Source organism: Podarcis melisellensis (genome assembly GCF_964234715.1).
Source record: "Podarcis melisellensis genome assembly, chromosome: 3".
Lineage (NCBI taxonomy): Eukaryota > Metazoa > Chordata > Lepidosauria > Squamata > Lacertidae > Podarcis > Podarcis melisellensis.
The window spans coordinates 95,425,126-95,446,633 of NC_138530.1; the positions used below are offsets into that span (position 1 = coordinate 95,425,126).

A 21,508-nucleotide genomic window follows, 5' to 3' on the forward strand; every position below is an offset into this window, starting at 1 on the left:
CTAGATCTTTTAGATTTTGTGTGCCAAATTAAGGCTTTCAAAAATGTTTGCTACTTTAAGGCAGCAATTTTGCACAGATGGGTTATTATTTATTTCAAATGCAACTGAATGATGTGCACACATTATATAAGCTCAAAGTGCAACACACGAACCATACAGCTTCTTGAGACAAAGGCAATGTCATTTCAAAATCATTGGCAACCAGCAAGTGTTATGAGTACAAAAATAATAATAATAAAAAAATCAGTCCTCTTTCCACCTCTGTCTTTAAGACAGAAAATTGAATTTCCGGGCAGCAGATGGTCCCAGGTTTAGTTCTTGGCATCTACAGTTTAAAAGAATACAGTAGCAGGTGATGTGAAAGACCACAGACAGAGACCCAGTTGAAGCAGACAATATTGTGCTAGACAAGCAGTCTTCCAGTACTCCTGCTAAATCCATCACCCCACATACATTATTGGCATCATTATTGGCTCCTCCTTATTGGTGCACGCTTGTGGAAAAGGAGAACTGAATGGTATAGGCTGATCTATAGGTGATGAAACCTTTGGCTCTCAGGCAGCTCTTGAATGTAAATGCAGAAGCCACGAGGGTGCTGGGAAGTGCAACCGTTTTGTCTTGCCTCGGTTCATCTTCCAACCACCCTCAGCCACAGGCTGGAACTCAGGAAGCCCCAGATTAAGATCACATAGTGATTGATGGCAGTGTAGTCTAATGACCATTAGGTTCTGTGTGCTGTGCATCAAACTGGAGAAAGGAGCAACAGCACCAATGCAGAAAAACAACCAAAGCTGTTGCAGTGGGACTAAACAGAAGTACAGTTGTACCTTGGAAGTCAAACAGAATCCGTTCCGGAAGTCCGTTAGACTTCCAAAACGTTTGGAAACCAAGGCGCGGCTTCTGATTGGCTGCAGGAAGCTCCTGCAGCAAATTGGAAGCCGCAGAAGCCCCATCGGATGTTTGGCTTCCAACAAAAAGTTTGAAAACCAAAACACTCACTTCTGGGTTTTGATTGTTCGGGAGCTGAAACGTTCGGCAACTAAGCTGTGCGAGAGCCAAGGTATGACTGTACTGTTATATAGCTTAGGTTTCTGAACGACGTGGTGGTTTTTAGGTTATAGCTGTTGAGTTTTGGAATTCGGTCAGCTCTAGGCTATTCTGTTGGCATAGCTGAATATGAACCGGGACGGATCCAAAGTCCCTGTAAGCAAAATACTACTTTCAGGATGCTCCTGCTGGAGGAAGCAGGGGTGGGGATGCAGCAATTTTATCTACCTCTCCGTTTCCTTACAGCCCCCTGAAAAGTTCCAAGTGTTGGGGGACCCTTCAGAAAAGCACATGAGGCGACACTGGTGGCTATAGGGGGAAGGTGAAAATTGCCTCCCTCCCTTGAGTAAGAATTTCCATTGGACTGATGAATAAGTTTAGCTCTTAAGCTATCTAGAGAAGAAGCCGAGTGTTCAATATGCACAAAGAAACATTGTTACTTACTATCAGTTGTTTTAAACCCACAAAAGACTGTTCCACAGAGGTGGCATTTAAAACTTGTCTTTTTGCTGCAGACTGCTCACCAAGGAAGCGAAGCATTAAGTCTTTAACTGCATCACCCTAATTGGGGGGAAAAATACAAAGTGTTGGGTTTTTTTAATTGATAGTTCCTCTTAGCCATTAAAACACACACACAAGTGTCTTGCATTAATGCAGTGCTACGTGCTTGAGATTTTTCAACATACAACAAGGTGCTTTGTATATTTCTACTTATATGCCTTGAACTACCCTGCACGACAGTGGCCTTGAGCCTGAGACTATTGTACTAATTCCTGTGACATGAAAAATCAGTATGTTGAAGACAGCTATAATCTCCTATTGCATAGAAAGGAGAGCATTTGGCATCTTTTTACTCTCAAAAGCAGCTGTATGCCACATTGGCTTTAAGACGTGCACTGAAATCCCATTTATTTCTGTGGGGTTACTACTGCTTGTTTGACAATAGGCTGATTTCACTGAAGGAAGCAGCTGCTACATGCCTGCTAGATGCTTGGTCTTTGTAGCTAGTAACAACAACAAGTGTTCAATGCATCTTTAGAAACACTACATGTTCTCCATCCCTTAAAGAAGACAATAGCAAGACCTGTGTTTGTGTGTGTGGCTAGACCCCGGTACCTCAACAGGGCCCTAATGTGCCTTTCAAGGTAATTGAGTGGGTAGCGGCTGGACAGCTCCAGAAACTCCTGAATGAAGCTAACTATCTAGATACATTTCATCCTGGTTGGGGAACTATCTTTTTTGCCCTCACAGTATCCAGGTAAGATTGCCAGATGGGGCCAAAAGCTATACTGCTACTAAATTCTGCTGGTGGAATGGTGAGGCTCTTAACTACGATTTATCATTATTTAGAGCTCCATTTTTTTTCTTTTCCTTAATACCAAAAGTATGCTAGGTTAAAGAGATGCCAAATTTTCTGTTAATGGACCGAACAGAGATCTCGCATGGTTGTTTCTTCCATCCACTAGATCACAAAGGTTTCCCCCCGCCATCTGCTGAATGTATGCCATTGTACTATTCATCCATTCATCAAACTTCTTTCAGCAATATTTAAATCTGGCAACCATCTTGAGACTGATCTCATTCCCCCTCCCTCACCATAAATTGGTGTGGCAGCACACCCCAGTACACATGGATACAAGCTTCAAACTATGTAAAGGACGGTTTTAACAAAACTCATTGAAATCTCTAGAAATATCAGAAGATAACTGTACATTTCTGCTAATAAAACAACTTACATTGTTAATAATAACAACTGACTGGATTCAGACCTACTTCATTTAAGCAAAGTGGTAGATTTATGTGCTTTCAGACTATGGGTTGTATCCAATGCTAGTTGTATTGAGAGTAGACCCACTGAAATTAACAGACATGACTAACACAGGGCCCTTAATTTCAATGGGTCTACTCTCAGTAGGACTAGCACTGATCACAGCGCTCAAGGGCTCAGGACTTGGGCCCAATGTTACATCTGAAACTTATCCCCTTATGAGAAAGTACGAAGACATATATAAATATCTATATATATATATATAGATAGATATAGATATAGATATAGATATATAGATAGCCTTATGGTATGCATACCCTTTCCCAACCCAAATGCTCACCTCCAGAATACTATGAAGGTTTAGGAGTTTAAGCTGGCCAGCTCCTTTGCTCTTCCCAACTGACACTTTCAACATCCCATAGCTCAGTGGTGCTTATTACTAAGACACACAACTCTGCCTGACATTTGCTTCTTTTAGACCTTTCCCAAACCAAAACCCTCATAGATCCCAATTCTCCAGCCCCTCCACTATCAAACGTATGGAAGAACCCCCCCCCCCAATTTTTACCTTCCACCCTGGCCAACAGAACCTCTTCACTGCCTCCTATTAGGTTAAATTAGGGGTCGGCAACCTAAGGCCCATGGGCCACAAGCGGCCCACAGGGGTCATTTAACTGGCCCATGAGCCGCCCCCTGAACTGAACTCCCTGCTCAGTTAGTCCCCGTGCGCTGAGCTAAACCAGTGCAGTGTGGCGCAGGGACTCGCTTTCGCGGCACCAGAAATCCTGCCTGCACGTGTGCAGACGCCGAAAATCGCATCTGTGCAGACTCAGACGCTGGAAATCATGTGGACGCTGGAAATCATGTGCGTGATCCAGCTCATAGAGGGATCTCCACTGGAGTGAACCAACCCAGGCAAGGTAAACCTTGCTGACCCCACTCTCTCTCTCTCTCTCTTTCTCTCTCTCTCTCTCTCTGATCTTATCTGATTTCATTGTGCTATTTGTTATTATGCTGAGCAGACTGCTTATATTATACTGCGGCCTGATGCATTTTTATGAAAAGGTGGGATATAAATGTCACAACTGAAAAACTTGACCGAAAGAATGTACATGCCACCTAGCTTATTATTAGCCACACAGTATTCCAAGAAGTAAGACACAATGGAACACGCTTACCTGAATGTTGTCAAACTTTAATCCAGGCATTGTGAGATTTTCCTTGTCTATGAAAACATTACTGTACTGCTGAGTTGCTACTGAGATCAACACATTCCTAGTTGCATCACTAGGAAGCCAAGCATCGTTCCTCCTGTCTACCTCACTCATATTCAGCACAGATGCAAAAGGATCGTCGCCACCTTGAAAAACAGCTTGGATCTGGGAAAATGGCTTTGGAGACTGTGAAATTTCTGGAGAAGATGCAGACCTCCCAGCTTCAGACCGTCCATTTTTAACAGAGTATTTGTGGCTGGCAGAGTCATGGAACTCCCCAGCTGTTACAAGAGAAGACATTTGTTCTGGTACAGAAGAGCTCGCATTAGGGTTACTGACAGAAATAAAAGAGGATGTGGTAAATGAATCGAAAAAATCAGAAGCTAGAGTATTAGTATTAATGGCTTCACCAAAAAACTTGCTTAGGCTGGGACTAGGCTGAACCACCTGCGGAAGAGTTTTTATGGGAGTCTCGCTTATACCGCCTAAGCTAGGCGACTTCACCATCTGAGGCTCAAAGCCATCATGCAGGAACTGCTGCTGACCATTCATGCGACTTCCCTGGCTGAAAATCGTACACACAGGGATAGGCTCAGGGTTGACGGGTGATTTGTCGGCAAGCGGGGAAGATATCTGCTCCTCAGATTTGCATTCATCAATACTGTTTGATGCAGAGTTAAGCAGCTCATCACTTTCCACTTTCAATTCATTTTCTGCTGATTCCTGAACCAACTCTTCTTTCAAAGGAGGTTGATCGCCAATTCCACTATCAGAAATAACTTTAGGAGCGCCTTCAAGTTCAGTTTTACTCTCTTTGCTAATTGCCTTTTCCTCCAGCTCTTCTTCTGGTGCACAAATGTCTTTTGTGTCCATTTGTTTTACAATTTCTTGAAGACAACCAAGATCGCCAGCATCATCTTCACTATTATTTGGAGAATCTGATATAACAACACTCTCCATCATCTGCTCATTAAGTTTATCTATGAAGTTACTAGAATCTTCTGAGATGGTCTCATTTTCTTCAGACTCAAACTCATCTCCACCAAGATCAATTGTTTCTTCATGAAACATAAGTTCTTCGTGACCTGGCAGCTGGATAGCACAGCCACCTTCTGCCGCACTTGAACCTCTTATCTTGGCATCCTCAACATCACCTTCTTTGTTTTCCATAATTGCTCTGGATAAAAAATTACAAGTGAATGTGACTGCTGGTGACCAATTCTGAAACTTAAGATGATTTATGCATAAAGTGGAAACCTGATGGAAACATCAGGTTCTACATATCCATTTGAATAATTAAGATGGCCAGTACTTCAAATGCAAAAAGCTCCAAATAAATGAAGTTAACTCTACAGCAGGGACTGTAGAGAGACAATTAAAAACTAGCAGTGATCTACCCCATTTTTGGGGGGTTCAGCTCAAAGTTCTTGAGCCTTTTTAAGGGAAGCTAAACAAGGAACAGGGCGAAGGGAAAAATGAAAACAACCGCTCACCAAGGGATCGCTTGTGAAGCAGTCAGCCTTGCAGCGGGAGCTCCGCCTTTCGTTCTAACAATCTAGAGGGCGGGGAGAGGGGCGGGGCCGGATGGAGAGGGGGCGGGGCCTATAGATGGAAAGAAACCCTGCTCTACTGTAGAGTTAAGAACAGAAATAGTATCAAGCAAATAGTTTCATGCAAACAGTATCACAAAGAGAGATAATTCAGTAACATTTATATAGCATTTACAAATGTGCAGATCATTTCAGTGTAACAAAAATGATTTGGATGCTGTCCCCCACTCGCTTTTTCTATTAATGCAGTTTCTGTTTCTTCATCAACCTGTCCATCAGTATAGATGCTGAACAGAGGTTCAACTCATTCTTTAAGTGAAAAGTCTATTAATACACAGAGACAAGGAAAGAAAGCTGAAACATTAAATCATGGGTAGGCAAACTAAGGCCCGGGGGCTGGGTCCGGCCCAATCGCCTTCTAAATCCGGCCTGCGGACGGTCCGGGAATCAGCACGTTTTTACTTGAGCCTAGCTGACCACTATGAGAAAAGAATGCTGTACTAAAAGGGCCATTGGCTTGATCCAGCAGGCTCTTCTTAGGCCCTTTTGTTCTTAACTGAATCTCCTCAATAGCGACTTAATCTTCCTCATTCCCACAGCTGCCTCATAACTCTTAGTGCATGGGTTTAGCCTCAAACATGGAGCTACTACTGGCAGCTGAGTCTACTAAGGTTTGTACTATGAAACACCAGGGAGGAGTTATGTAGTAAGGCAGGGATGAATTTCTGCCCAGTCAACTTAGGTCTCTTATGATCACTTTGTTTCCTAGGGTAATATGAGCAAAAAAAGCTACTTTATATAAAGTCTGTTGGCCTACTTAGCCCTTGATGGTCCCTCTCCAGATGGCTTCAAAGAGATAACCAGTTGATTGTTATTTCTAAGGCCTGCTCTCCCCATCCTTCTTCCTAGAGTCCCATCTTTTCATTGGATGGGAGAGACAAAAGTGCCAATAGGGCAAAGTCAATGAACTCAAGGAGTTCCCTGGCTGAAGGGGCATGTAACTTGGCAGACCCCTCCATGGACATGGCTCACAGAGGGATTTGCCTGCAGAATAAATGGAAGAACAAGGAGCCATGAGACTTAGGAAGCAGCCTTTGTCCCCTAGCCCTAATATGATTTATCACAAGTCTCCACTGATAATCCCAGTTTTATAACTAAAAATAGTCCATTGATTGCCAGGCAGTAGGGTTATGACTATGCAGTTGCCAATTCACACCATTTAACAGATGATGTAAAAATGGCATATAAGCAACGCTGAGTCTGTTCTTAGGTTTCAACAGACTAGCTAATGGGTGTAAGAGAGATAAAATATGAATGGGGTGTAAAAGAGAGCTGGCTAGTGGATCCAATCTGGGAAACTTAGGTCTTAGGGTATGTGAATGCTAGCATCTGTTTCTCTCACCCAGACCAAGAGCTGAAATTCCACTTTAAAAAAATAAAAGTTCAAATAAGTAATTTTAACATTTGTTAAGATTCATATGGTAATAATTTTCACATGGTGAGATCAGGTGACAATGCATTTGCCTAAAACAGACTAACAGGAAACAAGATTTCTCCCTATAAGACTTCATGGAAATACAGACATACCTTTTATCTCTGCTCTGGCAAGCCTCAGTATCCCAGGACAATTCACTTGAGATCAGCCTCAGTGTCCCATCTGTAAAACAGCAGCAGGAATTATTTTCCCACTTTACAAATTATGATTAGGAAACCAAGCGAAACGAGGATCTGTTCCCTTTGCTCCATTACAAAAATACCATACTGTACGCGATTAACAAGCCTATCTACAGAGAAATATCACAATGCACGCTACTGTTTAGAATACCACGCAGGGAATACCAAAGCCTCCCACAGGTTTTCTAGTTGTTCTCACAAAACAAGTTTCTCTACACACCACTTCGGGCTGCAGAGACACGCATCTGGGTTTCACATTTGAGTCCTACTCTGAAAACACACACAAACACAATCTCTGCCCGTATAGAAGACACCAGGGAGGATTCCAACTTCTCCCTGACGAGCTAGCTTTCTACATGCAGGGAGGTGTTCACCCTTATCATGATTTAGCCTGGGCGTGTAATAAAACATCGCCCATCCCCCGTAAGACCATTCCCACTTCTCCTCCAAGGGGGCACAGTCACCTCGGGCTTTTCAAGAGCCAACGCAAACAGGGATAATTGTGGGCGAAGCTGATTTTTTTTCCCGGGTTGCTCTTCAAAGAGGACGAGCGAGTAGCACCTCCCCGCGCCCAGAGCGGGCGCCCCTTCCCGCTCCAAGCCCCCAGGGAGGATGGAAGGCCACGGAGAGGACACTCTTTCCCACCCTCCCTTGGCCTCCCCCTCACCTACTTCCACTGACAGCTGCAAAAGGCGACGCCTCCGGGACGCGACGGCGAAGATGTGCGTGTGCGTGAGGGGCGGGGGAAGCGTAGGAGAGGAGCCAACCAATACGCGTGGTGCGCCTGCGCGGCGACGTCCCCCTGCTCGCCGCCGCCTGACACACGCCATCCCGGAAGTAAGGACGGAAGCCGAGGAGGGACCTGCCCCGTTTTGTTGTGTGTTTCGCCTTTTCCTTCAACACGCGTTTGGATGGGAAGGAGAGGCTAGGCTCCTCATCGCGGCGGCGCCGAATCTTGAGGCCTCTGTTGGAGAGCCATGGAGGACGACGCTCCGGTGATCTATGGGCTGGAGTTCCAGGTAAGAAGGAGCGGGAAGCACCTGCTGTTTGTTCCTTGCAGGGGCGGTAAATGAAGCACCAGCGCACGGGTTGTTTGAGGGAACGTGTGGAGGGCGCGCATCCTTAAAGAAGCGTGCCTGAAGCTTTAGCAGGCTTGGCAAAACCAGTCGAACCAGCTAAACCAGTTGACTTCCTGCAATAAGAAAACGGAGCCACGCCTTCCAAATAAATAAGCGCCATGGGTATTGAGGAGTAACTGTGAAGGGCATAGGAGCCAACTCCTAGATCTCCGAGATCCTTTTGGCCTCCCCCACCCAGTAAAACAGGGATGCGGGTGGCGCTGTGGGTTAATGTTTTAATGTTGTCTTTTAATCTTGTTTGTAAGTTGTATTCATTCAACTTGTTTTTATTATTGCTTGTTAGCCGCCCTGAGCCCGGCCTTGGCTGGGGAGGGCGGGGTATAAATAAAATTTATTATTATTACTATTATTATTAAACCACAGAGCCTAGGAGTTGCCAATCAGAAGGTCGGCGGTTCGAATCCCCGCGACGGGGTGAGCTCCCATTGCTCAGTCCCTGCTCCTGCCAACCTAGCAGTTGGAAAGCACGTCAAAGTGCAAGTAGATAAATAGGTACCACTTTGGCGGGAAGGTAAACAGCATTTCCGTGCGCTGCTTGGTTCTCCAGAAGCGGCTTAGTCATGCTGGCCACATGACCCGGAAGCTGTACGCCGGCTCTCGGCCAATAAAGCGAGGTGAGCTCCGCAACCCCAGAGTTGGTCACGACTGGACCTAATGGTCAGGGGTCCCTTTAACTTTACCCAATAAAGTACCTGAGGAGGCCACTCCCCACATAGTTGATGGGCATTGCCATTCAAATGGTGTCCATGCACGGCAATTTGTGATAAATCATGTGGGGCAGGGCTGACCTTCCATCCCCACAATATCTTGTTTCAAGTTGGCACCCCTGGTGAAGGAGGGGGCGCACCAACCTTGCACAGCTTTCCCTAACCTGGGGCCCTTTCATGAATTCTGGACTGCAGTTCTCATGATCTCTGGCCATTGGCTGTGCTGACTGGGGATGGTGGGAATTATAGGCCAGAACATCTGGAGGGTGCCAGGTTGTGGGTGGGAAGCTGAGATTCTGCCTGTTTCTGGTTGATTCTGTTTGAATTTCTCAGCTTGAGAGCGAATTCAGTTCTACAACTTTTGCCTTTCAACTTGGTGAAGCTAATTTGGAGTGTGCTGTCAACGTTGCAGGGGAGAGGCGGTGATGGTGTCAGTGTTCTTTTTCTCATTTGGTGCTTTTCAGAATGTATGGTATACAAATATGGTATACAAATAGATCACACTCAGGAAAATAGGGTGTTTTCAAGAAGATATATTCCATTTCTTGAATGTTCACATTTGATTAAATGGGTGCCATACTGTTATAAAATGATTGATTTGAAATTGTTTTGTACTGGGTTAGGGAACTGGATCCGGCCAGCATGCTGGTTCTTGGGTTCCCCCAATCCTGGTGAACCACTTTGACAGGTGGGCAGGCCTTTGCCCACCTGTCAATTACTTGATGCCACTGTGCTATTAGTATTAACTTTGTAGGATGACAAGCCACACCGCAAAATAAAATCCAACACATGTTAGCTGTTAGGTGGTGACTTCAGGCCTGCTTTCTGCAGGGATTGGCTCCACAATTTGAGTTTTCTGCACTTGATCCAGCAGCAGGCTTGCTCTCATCCCCAGCCAGCTGATTCAGGATAGCAAACTTCCCTTCCAGCACACATACGTAGAGAACTTTCAATCTCCTGATTGTGCATTGGCAACTTTTAGTTTACTTTCCCCAGAACTCATGTCAGGTGATGCTGGGTGTGGGCAAATGGAAGTGGCTTTGAAAAAACAGCTGTGTGGACCAAAATGAGAACTGTGCTAGACCTAATTAGGGTTGTGGGCTTGAGGTTCCCCACTCCTGGTTTAATGCGCTTCCTTTAAACCATGGGCGCAGCACCTACACATGGAAGAACCAGATAAAGCTCATTGAGGTCCTGTTCTTTGCTCTCCCCCATCGGTGGTCATGTACATGAAGAGCATGATAGGGCATTGAGGCAATGGAGGGGAAGTCTGTGTTGACCTGAATTCTCCTTCTCTCCATATCACACAAGTTACTGTAGGTTAGATTACTGTAATGTAGTCTGCATGGGACTGCTTTTGAAGACTATTTGGAAACCACAGTTAGCTTAGACTTCACTTGCAATGTATCTGATGGGATTTGTACACGACAATAACCTTGGTTTAGCATTATAAGGGCAAGCATGTACAAACCTTGAGCCTCTTCCTTCTCCTTTGATATGGCAGGAAGGGAGAGATGAGAAAAATGAAATAGGAGCCCTACTAGATCAAGTCAATAGCCAATCTAGTCCAGCCTCCTTTTCTCATAGCGGTCAATCAGATGTGCTTGGGAATTCCAAAAGCAGGACCTGAACACAAGAACGCTCTGTTGATTTCAGCAACTGGAACTTCCTGTTTCTCCTTTTGGTTAACCATAGTTAAGGATTCAGTTAATTTAGTCTTAGCTTGTTTTGGTAGACCTTAGTTAAAACTAACCACAGTCTGCCAGCGTGCAGACTTGCTGCTAACCTGCATTTAGTAAAAAATGGAGGGGTAAGCTACCAAACTCCACCTAGTTGCCATGTTGGGTTGGGAGATTGCAATGCCCAGGGTGTTTTCATATAATGGCATAGTTTAGCAGTGCATGTGAATGAGACCACTGGGACCATGTGCCAGTGTCACATCATAAATGTGCCATCTCTGTTTTATGCATGCATGCATGCAATGCTATCAGTAAAACTCTGTTTCAAACTTGAACCATTGCATAGCTGTCAACTTACAGATTTGAAAATAAGGGACCAGCAGCCTTGAAAATAAAGGACCAGCAGCCAAAATAAGGGACCTGCAGCCTCACCTGTTCCAGGCACTCCAGTCTTCCTGTCCTCCTGCAGTCTGGTCAAACTCATGCTGGTAGCTTCGAGAACACTGTCCAACCAACTTTGTAACCAGAGGTTCAACTGAATGGAATCTGAATCACATGCACCACAAGGCCTATGCAGCCTCAACTTAAGATGGCTCCCTGACCTGGCTTTGCACTGCAAAGTTTGCAGCAGCACATGCAACAAAATTGCATCCAGCATTCAAAAACCTCCTCAGCTTGCATTAACTAGCCACACACAAGGCATGCAAGCTCCACCCCCCAGTCGTTCTTAGACTTCTTATTGGGTGAGCAACACAGCCAAGCAACACAGTTGGAGCCTCCCTCCTCCCTGGCCGGCAGGGAGGGAGGGAGAGGAGCTGCTTCCTTTGAAATTTAAGGGACATCATTTAAGGGACATTTAAGGGACATCCATCAATAAGGGACAGCAGTGGGACATGGTGCTGGAATAAGGGACTGTCCCTTGAAATAAGGGACACTTGACAGCTATGCCATTGTAAATATTTAACAGGTGGTCCAGTTTGTTTAGCTGCCAAATTTAAGTTATTCAGTAGGTGCTTATTTTTTAGTTAACTATTTTAAGTACCAAACAAATCTTGATGTGAAAACGTACAGGTGAGGTGTCTTGAATTTGTTTAAAAAATTGCTTGCAGTTCTATGGTAAGTGGGTTGTATTCAACTAAGTTTTATTCATAGTAGGCCCACTGAAATGCATAAACTTAAGTTAGTCCTGACCACTTAAATTTAAAAGTTAGTGGAATACAACTGTATGGAATCTGGAAATCTTGGGTTTGATTCAGACTAAATTAATCATGCTTAGTTCCCATTGAAATCAGTAGAATTTGTTAGTCATAACTAACTTTTTATGTTTATTTCAGTGGAATCTTGGTTTAAGTAACTTAGTTTGGACCCAATCCATTATGTTTTGCTGTAAAACCTATGGAAATATTAAATTACACAGATGCAACACATTGTGCAGCATATGAGGGTTGTTTCTTGTGTAGGAAATAAGTTTAAAATATAAAGTAAAAGATTATATTTTCAGTTACTTGGTCTACAGCTTTCCCCAGTTGCTGTTTCTACAAAAATTTCTACCTTGAACATTTGTGCAGTTGCTCTTGCATTCTGTGCATCTTTTTAATGGATGAGATGGTGCTCTAAAATTAATTTTGGAAATGTGTCTAACACTAGAAGCATGGCAATTTTACTCATGAGCCTATCACACTTCTATACCAAGCATACTTTTGGGAAGTTGGGAGAAAATAAATCTATGTAACAAAGAACTTGCATTTTTTTTTTTAAAAAAAGTCAAAATACAGATGGACGAAATTTCAAAAACACCGTTCTTGGTAACTGATGTCCTGCATGTTCCAAGATACTAAAATGTGTTTGATATTATTGTATTTTTATCCCCCCCCCCCTTAGGCACGAGCTTTAACACCCCAGACCGCAGAAACAGATGCAATACGGTTTCTGGTTGGAACTCAGTCTCTTAAATATGATAATCAGGTAAACTTGTATGAAAGATGTATTAAAATAGAATCGGAAATGTTTTAAAAGCCTTCAGTGGGATAATGATTTTTGCTTGCCAAATTGAAGTTTTAAATGTAGTGCTGTTTTAAAAAATATTGGATGTGATCTTGAACAGTATTTGGTTGTAAAGTTCTGTGTTAGGAATTGAGCTGGGGATGGTGAGGAAAATCCTAATCATGCTAATGTTAAATATAATGGTTAAAGGAGGGTCTTTGAGGCTACAGAATGCTTATATAGTTAGTTGGACTCTGTAATCTGTACCTAGGAACAACCCCCACTGAACTCAATGTGGCTTTCTTCTGAGTATACCTGTGCTGTAAAAGGCATTCTGATGGAATTTAATTTCTCTGCAGTGAGAAATGACGAATGGAAGAATGTGGTTCATTGATGAACCTGCACAACAGTTTAAAACTTTATGCTTGGTTTCTGAATCTGAGCCAAGCCCGTTCAGAATCAATGATGAAATAAAACAAGCAAGTTGCTGGAACTGTTTGTTTGCCACCTTTCTAATATGATAAACATGTCTAAAAAGGAAAAAACAAGAACTTAGTGAAGCTATATAGTTATTTGAACAGTTTACCTTGGGGCACATCTGTTGGTATAAGGCTGAAAAATATGTTTTAGGAGGCAACAGAAAGACTCCCTTCCTCTTCTCCCACTGCATGCCCCCTGAAATCTGTTGAGGGAGGGTCCCCCAACCCTTTGAATCAAATTTGGGGAGGGCACAGGGTGCCAAGCATGGAGAAGGAAGGGAATTCCTGTTGCCCTAATGCAAATATTTAGTTCCATACTGCCCAATATGCTTCTTTTTTGCGATGGTGGGGAAATCAGACCTGCTCACTATTAGGCATATTGGTATATCTTCTCTCTTATAATTAGTAAATGTTGTTGGAGACATGGGACTCTGGTTTTTCCCCATGACAGCTTCTCCCAGAATACCCCATAACAGGTTGTAGATGCCATTATGCGAAGTAATTTCATCGTGTAATTTCACCTGCTCCATTCCATGACAGGGGAGTGACTTGATGGCATGTTGTGGGATGAGTGCTATTATACATAGTAAGGATAACTTGAGATGGGGATGCCATTTTTGGTAGGATCACATCTTGGATTATATGTACCGTATTTTTCGCTCCATAAGATGCACCTAGTTTTGAAAGCTTCCTTAGGAAAGGAAAGGGAGCTGTTTCTACAGTTTCCAGACAGATAATCTAATCAGCCAGTCACATGTCGCTGGGGAAACAAACAGCCTCCGTCTGCAGAACATTCAACAATGGAGGCCTGGGCAAGGGGGCGGGGCCAGAAAGGGAGCCAGCGATCGACCACTGATTTGCTCCATAAGACGCACAGACATTTCCCCTTACTTTTTAGGAGGAAAAAAGTGTGTCTTATGGAGCGGAAAATACGGTAGTTCCTTCCCTGCAGCTGATGCCTAAATGTACAGTTTCCTGTAGCAGCAGATACAAGTGTTTTGAAAATACTCCAAGCCATTAAAACTTTTGCAGGAGGAAAATATTGATAGCACTCAAGCAGCCTGATTGTATCTGGGTAATAATTCTACTATTGACTCCAAACGCTGTTTGAGCCTGCTTCTCCTTGCTCCCCCCCTGCCCCTGTCCTTTCCATTTTATGTCTTACCAGCATTGATAATTGAGGTGCAGGGCACTTTCTCTGAGTGCTAATGAGTTGATAGGGTTAATGGCCTTTAGCAGCGCTTGAAGCCATCAACTCCTCAGTCAGTCATTAATCCCTAAGAAGTGTCAGGAGCCTCTGTTGTTACTGCTTAATTTAGCAGCGCTGGTCTCTACCTAGGTCAGGTAATGGCCATTCTTCCAACACTTTCTGGCAGATGGTAGCTTGACACCCAAGTTGCACTAACTAGGCTTCCACTCCTGGGCAGAGGCGTATTGTGAACGGAATCCCTGAAAGGAATTGCATTGTCATAAAGCATGGGGGGGCGGGTGTGATTTTTCAATTACATTTAGTTCATTTACATTAAGCCAACACAAGCAAGTATGGAGCCTGATACAGGATTTGGGTGTGAAAATGCAGAGACAGGCCAGGCAAAGTGATCCCTACTGCATCTTCTACTTTAAGGTTGCTCACTGAGTACATGTAAGAAAAAAGCACTTAAAAGGGTATTTTTTTAAAAAATTGAAGAATAAGAATTGAAAATATAATCATGTTTCTATCCTTGGGATACAAGATTGGTTTACTTTTTGTCTTAATGGGTTTTGTTGTGTAAAAATATCTTCCACAGAGGAACATTTACAATACACAAGGAGGCTCTTATTTGCCTGAATAAGCTGCATTTCTCAAACTTTTGAAACTGAGCTACCTCTTTTTCTACTTTACCTGTTAGCCTTCTCCAACACACCTATGCTTTAACTAAATTCAAACAAATATATTGTCAGAACAGGATGTCAAAAGCAGGTAGAATTAAGAGAAGGACAGGTATAGGGTTGGGGAACCTTTAAAGACCTGAGGGACCCATTCTCTTCTGGGCAACCGTCTGGAGGCCAAATACCATGGTTGGCCTGGTCAGAGGCAAAAGTGAGCGGAGCTGGTTTTTACACACACTTGCACACACTCTCCTCCATCCAGATCAAGTAAGAGATGTTAGGGTTCAAGGGCACGTTCCAGCCAGGCAAAAATACTTTGGCTACAAAGTAGGGTCAGTGAGGGCTATGAATGGGAAGTGTTCCAGAGGCCATCTAGAGAGGCTCAGTGCCTGAGTTTCCTTGCTCCTGTTCTAAACCACAAAGAGACAGCAGGTTTCCTTCAAAACGAGTGTGGAATTGTGGGACTTAGAGGTCAATCCCTGCATATCTGCAGCCCTGTTCAGGGAAGTTTTTAATGTGTGATATTTTAGTGTGTTTTTGGTTTCTATGGAAGCCGCCCAGAGTGGTTGGGGAAACCCAGCTAGATGGGCGGGGTACAAATAATAAATAATAATAATAATAATAATAATAATAATAATAATAATAATAATTATTATTATTATTATTATTATTATTATTATTATTATTATTATTATTATTATTTATTATATCTGATGGGGAGCACTTGAGACATTAGTCCCATCCGGTTCTCCAGACAACCACAACTCTTCGCTGAATCTCATCTTTCTCTCTTTTCTTTTTTTTTTCTGGGTAGCTTGCTGGAGGAGCATCAGTGTTTCTTGTCTGAATGCAGGAGTTTGTTTAAAGCAGGGTTAGATGGTTTGGTGCCCTCCATATGTTGTTGAACTCCCAACTCCCAGAAATGACTAGCAATGTTTCCTACCCCTGTAGCAAAACAAAAGACCAAATGATTGATTGAACAATAAAATGATTGTTGAATTTTGGTCCACGCTTCCAAAGCTGTGACAATTGTGAGTGCTTGGAGAAAACATATCCTAGGATATAGGATGTTTGACTGCCCTTCTTCCCACAGAATGTTTCTGGTATACCCGAGAGAGCTGTGTTGCAACATCTTGTCTGGTTTTGCCTTTTAATGCTTTCCACGTCTCCAAGCCAAAAGAGTTAGGAAAATAATAATATTAATAATGATAAAATCCTATGAAACCGGTGACATGCTATATTTAATAACACTTGTCCTCGGGGCCTGATGTGGTTCTGAATGATGATCACACCAGTGAGAAGGAAGCTGCTATGCCTGACTTTGAGGGACCTGAGATAGGGCAGAAGGCACTTCTGGTTTATGTGCTGCATGACCCTCTTTATATGGTTAGTAGGGGCATATAATACATGTTGGTAGAGCAAATTGAATTTTGATTTGTAGCTCACCTTTAGGGAATCAATTTCACTGCCAAGGAGACTACTTCATAATTTCAACATGAGGCTTCCTGTTTTTAGAGGAGGCTGCGAGAGCATATAGATGAAGCAGCCAGCCAGCCTGGTGCAATCTGCTCTGCTCTATTTTCAGCAAAGATTTTGTTAAAATTGTGCTCTGTTCAGGCTAAACACTAAAAGGGCTTTTTTGTATTGTAGGCATCCAGCTTAGGCAGACATTGTGCAACAAGCTAGATAGAACATCTGTCTCTGGATGCTCTTCTGGCTTCCAGCTTGCTTTAGTCTCAGAATGGCTTTCTTATTATGTTAGCAAATGGGAGAGGGAAATGAGTTAAAGGGGTTTATCTCAGGACAATTGATTGCAGAAACGAATCCCTTGTGGTCTCTCCAGAGAAGCAAACAATTGTTAAAGCGTTTCAAAGCTTTCTCTGTGTTGACAGGGTATTGGCCTGAAAAATATTCCACCACCACCCTTTTCTATTTTGCTCATGGCTTGTACTTGCATAGCATTTCCATTTAAGGCAGATGTGGCCCTCCAGATTCTGTAGGGACCATAACTCCCAATATCCTGGACCTCAGGCTATTCTGGCTACTGATGATGGGGGTTGCAAACCAGCGGCATCCTCAGGCTAGCCATGCTCAATATACGTAGGAACAAAGGATGCTGCCATGCTGAGTTGAACCATTAGTCCATCTAGTTCAATACTGTCTGCATACTGACTAGCTGCTGCTTTTTAGGGTTTCTGACTAGGATTTCTCAGAGTGCTACCTGGAGATGCTGGGGACTCTTCTCCTTATTTAAGATACAGGTGGCAATATTTCGTGTGGGGGTTCTGTTCCTGGTCCCCATGTGTGTTGGCCAAACACGTATAAGCGCCCCCCCCTTCCGCCCTCGTTCTTCCCGCTTCCAGGTCCAAAAGGACCGATGCATCAGCGATCACACATCAATTGGATGTGCCTAAAATGGTCACCGCCTGTAAACAACAACAGAGCAAGCTACTTGCCCCACAATCTGATGGGTTGAAACCCTGATCCCTGCTAAAGTGAAGAACTTAGACATCCTAAGTACATGTGAACAATTAGATAACTTTGTAAGATGTTGGGAGAAAGGTCTCTCACATGCACTAGTGCAGTCACTAACAGTGACTGTTAGGTCAGCTTTCCTACAACATTTCTTGAATAGTACCCAGCTGACAGAACGAGTGACTTTTTTTGGGGGGGGAGGATTGCATGCAACAGTTTTCAGGTTTCGTAATCATGGTCTTCCAGTTAAGACGGGGGTAGGGGGCCCTGTGACCCTTCAGATATTGTTGGAGTATGACTTTCATTATCCCTGACCTTGCTGGCTGGGGTTGATAGGAGCAAGAATCCAACAACATTTGGAAGGCTACAGGTTAAGGGTTTGAGCACTGCCATCAGTCATACCAAACAATACTGGCATAGATGCATGTTAGTGTATCTTAGTTTGGTAGCCTACCTTTGGGGGCCAATGGGGGCCTTCTGAATTTTGAGTAGGTGCCATGGGCACCAGCCACAAAAGTTGCTCGAGTGTGTGGCAGTACCCAAGATTGCTGCTACGTCTAAAAATGCTAGAAGAGAGGCAGGACCTTAAAATGGTGCAGCTCTCCCATCACATACCCTCCCCAAACCAAGGCACCTAGAATAAAACACTGACAGAAGCTCATAGCATCTTTGCTCTGTTCAAAAGAGAAAGGAGGTTGGGTGCACAGGCCTGTTATCCAATGAAAGGTGGGCATGTGTTAAAGGGTACATTTTCAACTTAGGAGAAGCTGAGCCAGTGCAAACAGGATCAGAGCAGGAAGGTATTGGCTAGAATACTAGTGCCCACAAGCACTGCATTGGCAACCCCTGACTTCCCAGTACCAACGTTCAGTAGTAAAAGTCTACATGAGGACTTTGTAGTGATGCTATATGACTCCTCCCCTCTTGTCTAGCATGGAAAACTAATAGTTGCATTTGTTCAAATTCTGCTATAAGATCAAGTACTAAATATATCAGAAACCACCCATTGCCATCTTAGGGACTCTTCTATATGGAGTCTTATCATAGTCTATGTTACTTGAATAAGAGTTTGTATGTTTTAATGAGTGGGGATTTAGTGACTAAATCAACCTGCATTTTGTATGTCCTTATAGAGACTCTAATTACTGGTCTCCTCTGTAGACATAGCATGGAAGATCAGGGGTTTCTCGATCAGCAATTTCACCTAGAGTTGTTTTCAGTGACTCCTGTGCACCCATTTTTATGAAATGAAACTGATAGTATATTTCAAACAGTTGTAATGTATGCTTCAGACCCCTCTGGAAAAAAATATGCATGAAGTCCTAACGGTTCTTGTCTTGCATTTGTAGATTCACATCATAGATTTTGATGACGAAAATAACATTATAAACAAAAATGTTCTTCTGCATCAAGTTGGTGAAATTTGGCACATAAGTTCCAGTCCAGCTGACAAAGGTGTGCTTGCAACCTGCTACAGTAAAAGTAAGTGCAATTTGAAGGCTTTCCTTTTCTCTCATTTTCTTCTGTAGGACACTTATCTGAGGGTGTATATATGGTATTGAATGCACATGATCTCTTCTAGTGGCATTCATGTTGGTTTGAGGGATTACATTCTAGCTGCCAATTTTTTAAATTGAGAAATGAACTTGGTGGCTCTCTGATCACTTAACTTTTGGTGCACATGTCTGATGCATGGGAGGGGCTCCAAGCAGTTTTCAAAATTAGCAAGGCGCCAGGTGCCTTTTGCACCCGCCTATTAGCCACTTGTGACCAAGTGAAGATGCCTGGTCACCAGGATGGCACCTGACATCTCCACCATCTGGGGATCATTGGATCTTGACAGTTTTCACACAGTAATGCCACATCCCTGTAAAATTCTATCAGTTATATTTTATCTGCACAATCGGAATGAATTTCAGGATCCGAAATGCTTTTTCTGTGCAGCCTGAGCAGGATCAGTGAACAACGTTTTAGTTAATTGTTGTAGTTTGTCTTACCCCACCCTCATATTCTTACGTTATGAATGGTCCATGTCACCATTAAGAAAAAAGAGGTAGGAACTGGCCAATATATATGTGGACAGTCCCTGGATCAAGTGACTTTTCTTCTTTAAGTTCTCAAAGTTCTTAACCAAGCTCAAGGTAGTAGCCAGATGTTTAACTGAGTGACAACTGTAGTAGCCAGATGTTTAACTGAGTGACAACTGTAGTCAGTCCATCATTTGAAAAATAAGACTTCAGAGCCGTCTTGCCCAAAATGGCAACCAGAGATTCTGTTTTGGTGACTGCAACCTTGGTTTAAAGAGGCGTTTGGCACCTAGCCTATATATCTCAGTTTCTAACACTGGTTCCAAGAGAGAGAAGTAAATTGCCAAGTTAGATGATATACCTTTAAAAAATGCTAAAGTGTCTTGGAAAGATATACTGTGCTTCTCTCTGTAAAGGTGGCTGAAATATTTAATAAACGTATTAATTGTAAAACCCCGAACAGCGGTGATGCAGTCTCTTCTGTGGTGGACAGTCACAGAGTAAGGAAGAAAAATGTACCTTCAGGTGGGTAAAGTGGCTGTAGTGAGGCAAGCTTTCAGCTTATATACAACAAAGAAAAACATCTGCACAATGGTGAGTGAGCAGCAATGGGTATATCATGAGAAGACCCTTTTCCATGTCCCCTGCTGCCCTGGGCTGCTAGATCATTATATCTGAATTGCTATAAATCTTCTCACTTTGAGAAGGTGAAACGGCAAAAAGGATAGTAGATCATCCTGGTACCAGAGTAGCTGGCAAAATTAGAACAATGAAGAGCTGACAAAGCACTGAGCAGAGATGAAATACAACCAGTGCACACCCTGCAATACTTAATTTTCACAGGTTTTGTTAAAGACTTGGGAACTCTGAGAATGCTAGACCTGGGGGCAAACTGCAAATCTGTAACCTTAGTCTCTTCTGTTTTGGGGGGATGTAACTGTAGTATACCTTTACAGACTGTTCTGTAACTTCACATCTAATGCTGCCGATATCTTGGGCTAAGATGCAATTCTGCGTCAAAATTGCAATGTGTATATAACCATTATTACGACTGCTGTGTTGTGGAAATGTATGCATCTCTATATGTCTAGTTTCACCGTGGAACAGACTGCACATACCAGGGAATGGGGTATAAGTAATGCTGAGCGCTGCTTTCAATTTCACATGTGTTCACAAAGAAGTCAATTCTGTCCTATTTCTGAAATAATCTTCATTTTCCCCCCACATACATCTGTATGGCAATATCTATTTAAACTTGTTTTTTTTTATCTCACTCTTCACATTTTATAAATATACTTTACCTGTCTATATTTTTTGAGGCGAGCACGGTCACAAAATGCAGAGAAGTGCAAAATCCAAAGGATAATTAGGTTCCAATCTGCACATTAGTCCATTAGGCGCAGATCAGGTCAGTTCACATTGGAGTTCATGGAAATTGAATTCCTCAAGCATCCCTAATCCCGCTTGCCTTTGCTACCATCTGCTTGCTTGCTTTTTCCCCACTCTGTTCTGCTGAACTCTCCCCGCCATCACCGGTATGACTTCAGGCACATGGAAATTCAAGCAGAAAGGCATGGCAGTTGCTGCAAATCAGCTGGCAAGGAGTTGCCATGGCGTATTAAGGGGCGTGTGTGTGTGTGTGTGTGTGTGTGAATGACAGAATCAGGGGATTTCAGAAACTTCTGCTTTATAACCTATCTTAGTCCTACTGAATTGTCACTCACCTCAGAATCCTTTTATAGGCTATAGATGGAGATGAAAAAATCCAGAAGCATGTATTTGCAAACCCATTTCTCCCTTTCAGCAGTTTTAAATAAGAACACTGTGTTGAGCATTCCTTTAGAATATACCGAGAATGCGAAAATGAGATGAGTCTGTTCATAATTATAATTTACTT

General features: G+C 43.1%; 2 protein-coding genes across 10 annotated transcripts in view; one reads left to right on the forward strand and one right to left on the reverse strand.

The window, feature by feature from the left end:
• The window catches only part of TRAPPC12 (trafficking protein particle complex subunit 12), a gene marked incomplete at its 5' end in the record, with an annotated part of 224,703 nt that overhangs the window by 44,702 nt on the left and 158,493 nt on the right, over window positions 1-21,508 (reverse strand). For 2 of the 8 annotated variants that reach the window (XM_081906136.1, XM_081906135.1), the window contains 4 exons: window positions 1,492-1,608; window positions 3,994-5,206; window positions 7,167-7,236; window positions 7,921-8,083. In XM_081906136.1, the coding sequence (XP_081762262.1) occupies window positions 1,492-1,608; window positions 3,994-5,206; window positions 7,167-7,236; window positions 7,921-8,083 (1,563 nt within the window). The other 6 variants (XM_081906142.1, XM_081906141.1, XM_081906138.1 and 3 more) reach the window with 6 other exon arrangements.
• EIPR1 (EARP complex and GARP complex interacting protein 1) overlaps window positions 8,131-21,508 on the forward strand; it is a 69,411-nt gene continuing 56,033 nt past the window's right edge. For both annotated transcript variants that reach the window (XM_081906458.1, XM_081906459.1), the window contains exons 1-3: window positions 8,131-8,272; window positions 12,660-12,743; window positions 18,934-19,066. In XM_081906458.1, coding sequence (XP_081762584.1) covers window positions 8,231-8,272; window positions 12,660-12,743; window positions 18,934-19,066 — 259 coding nt within the window. In that variant the 5' untranslated portion in view covers window positions 8,131-8,230. The remainder of the gene's footprint in view (window positions 8,273-12,659; window positions 12,744-18,933; window positions 19,067-21,508) is intronic.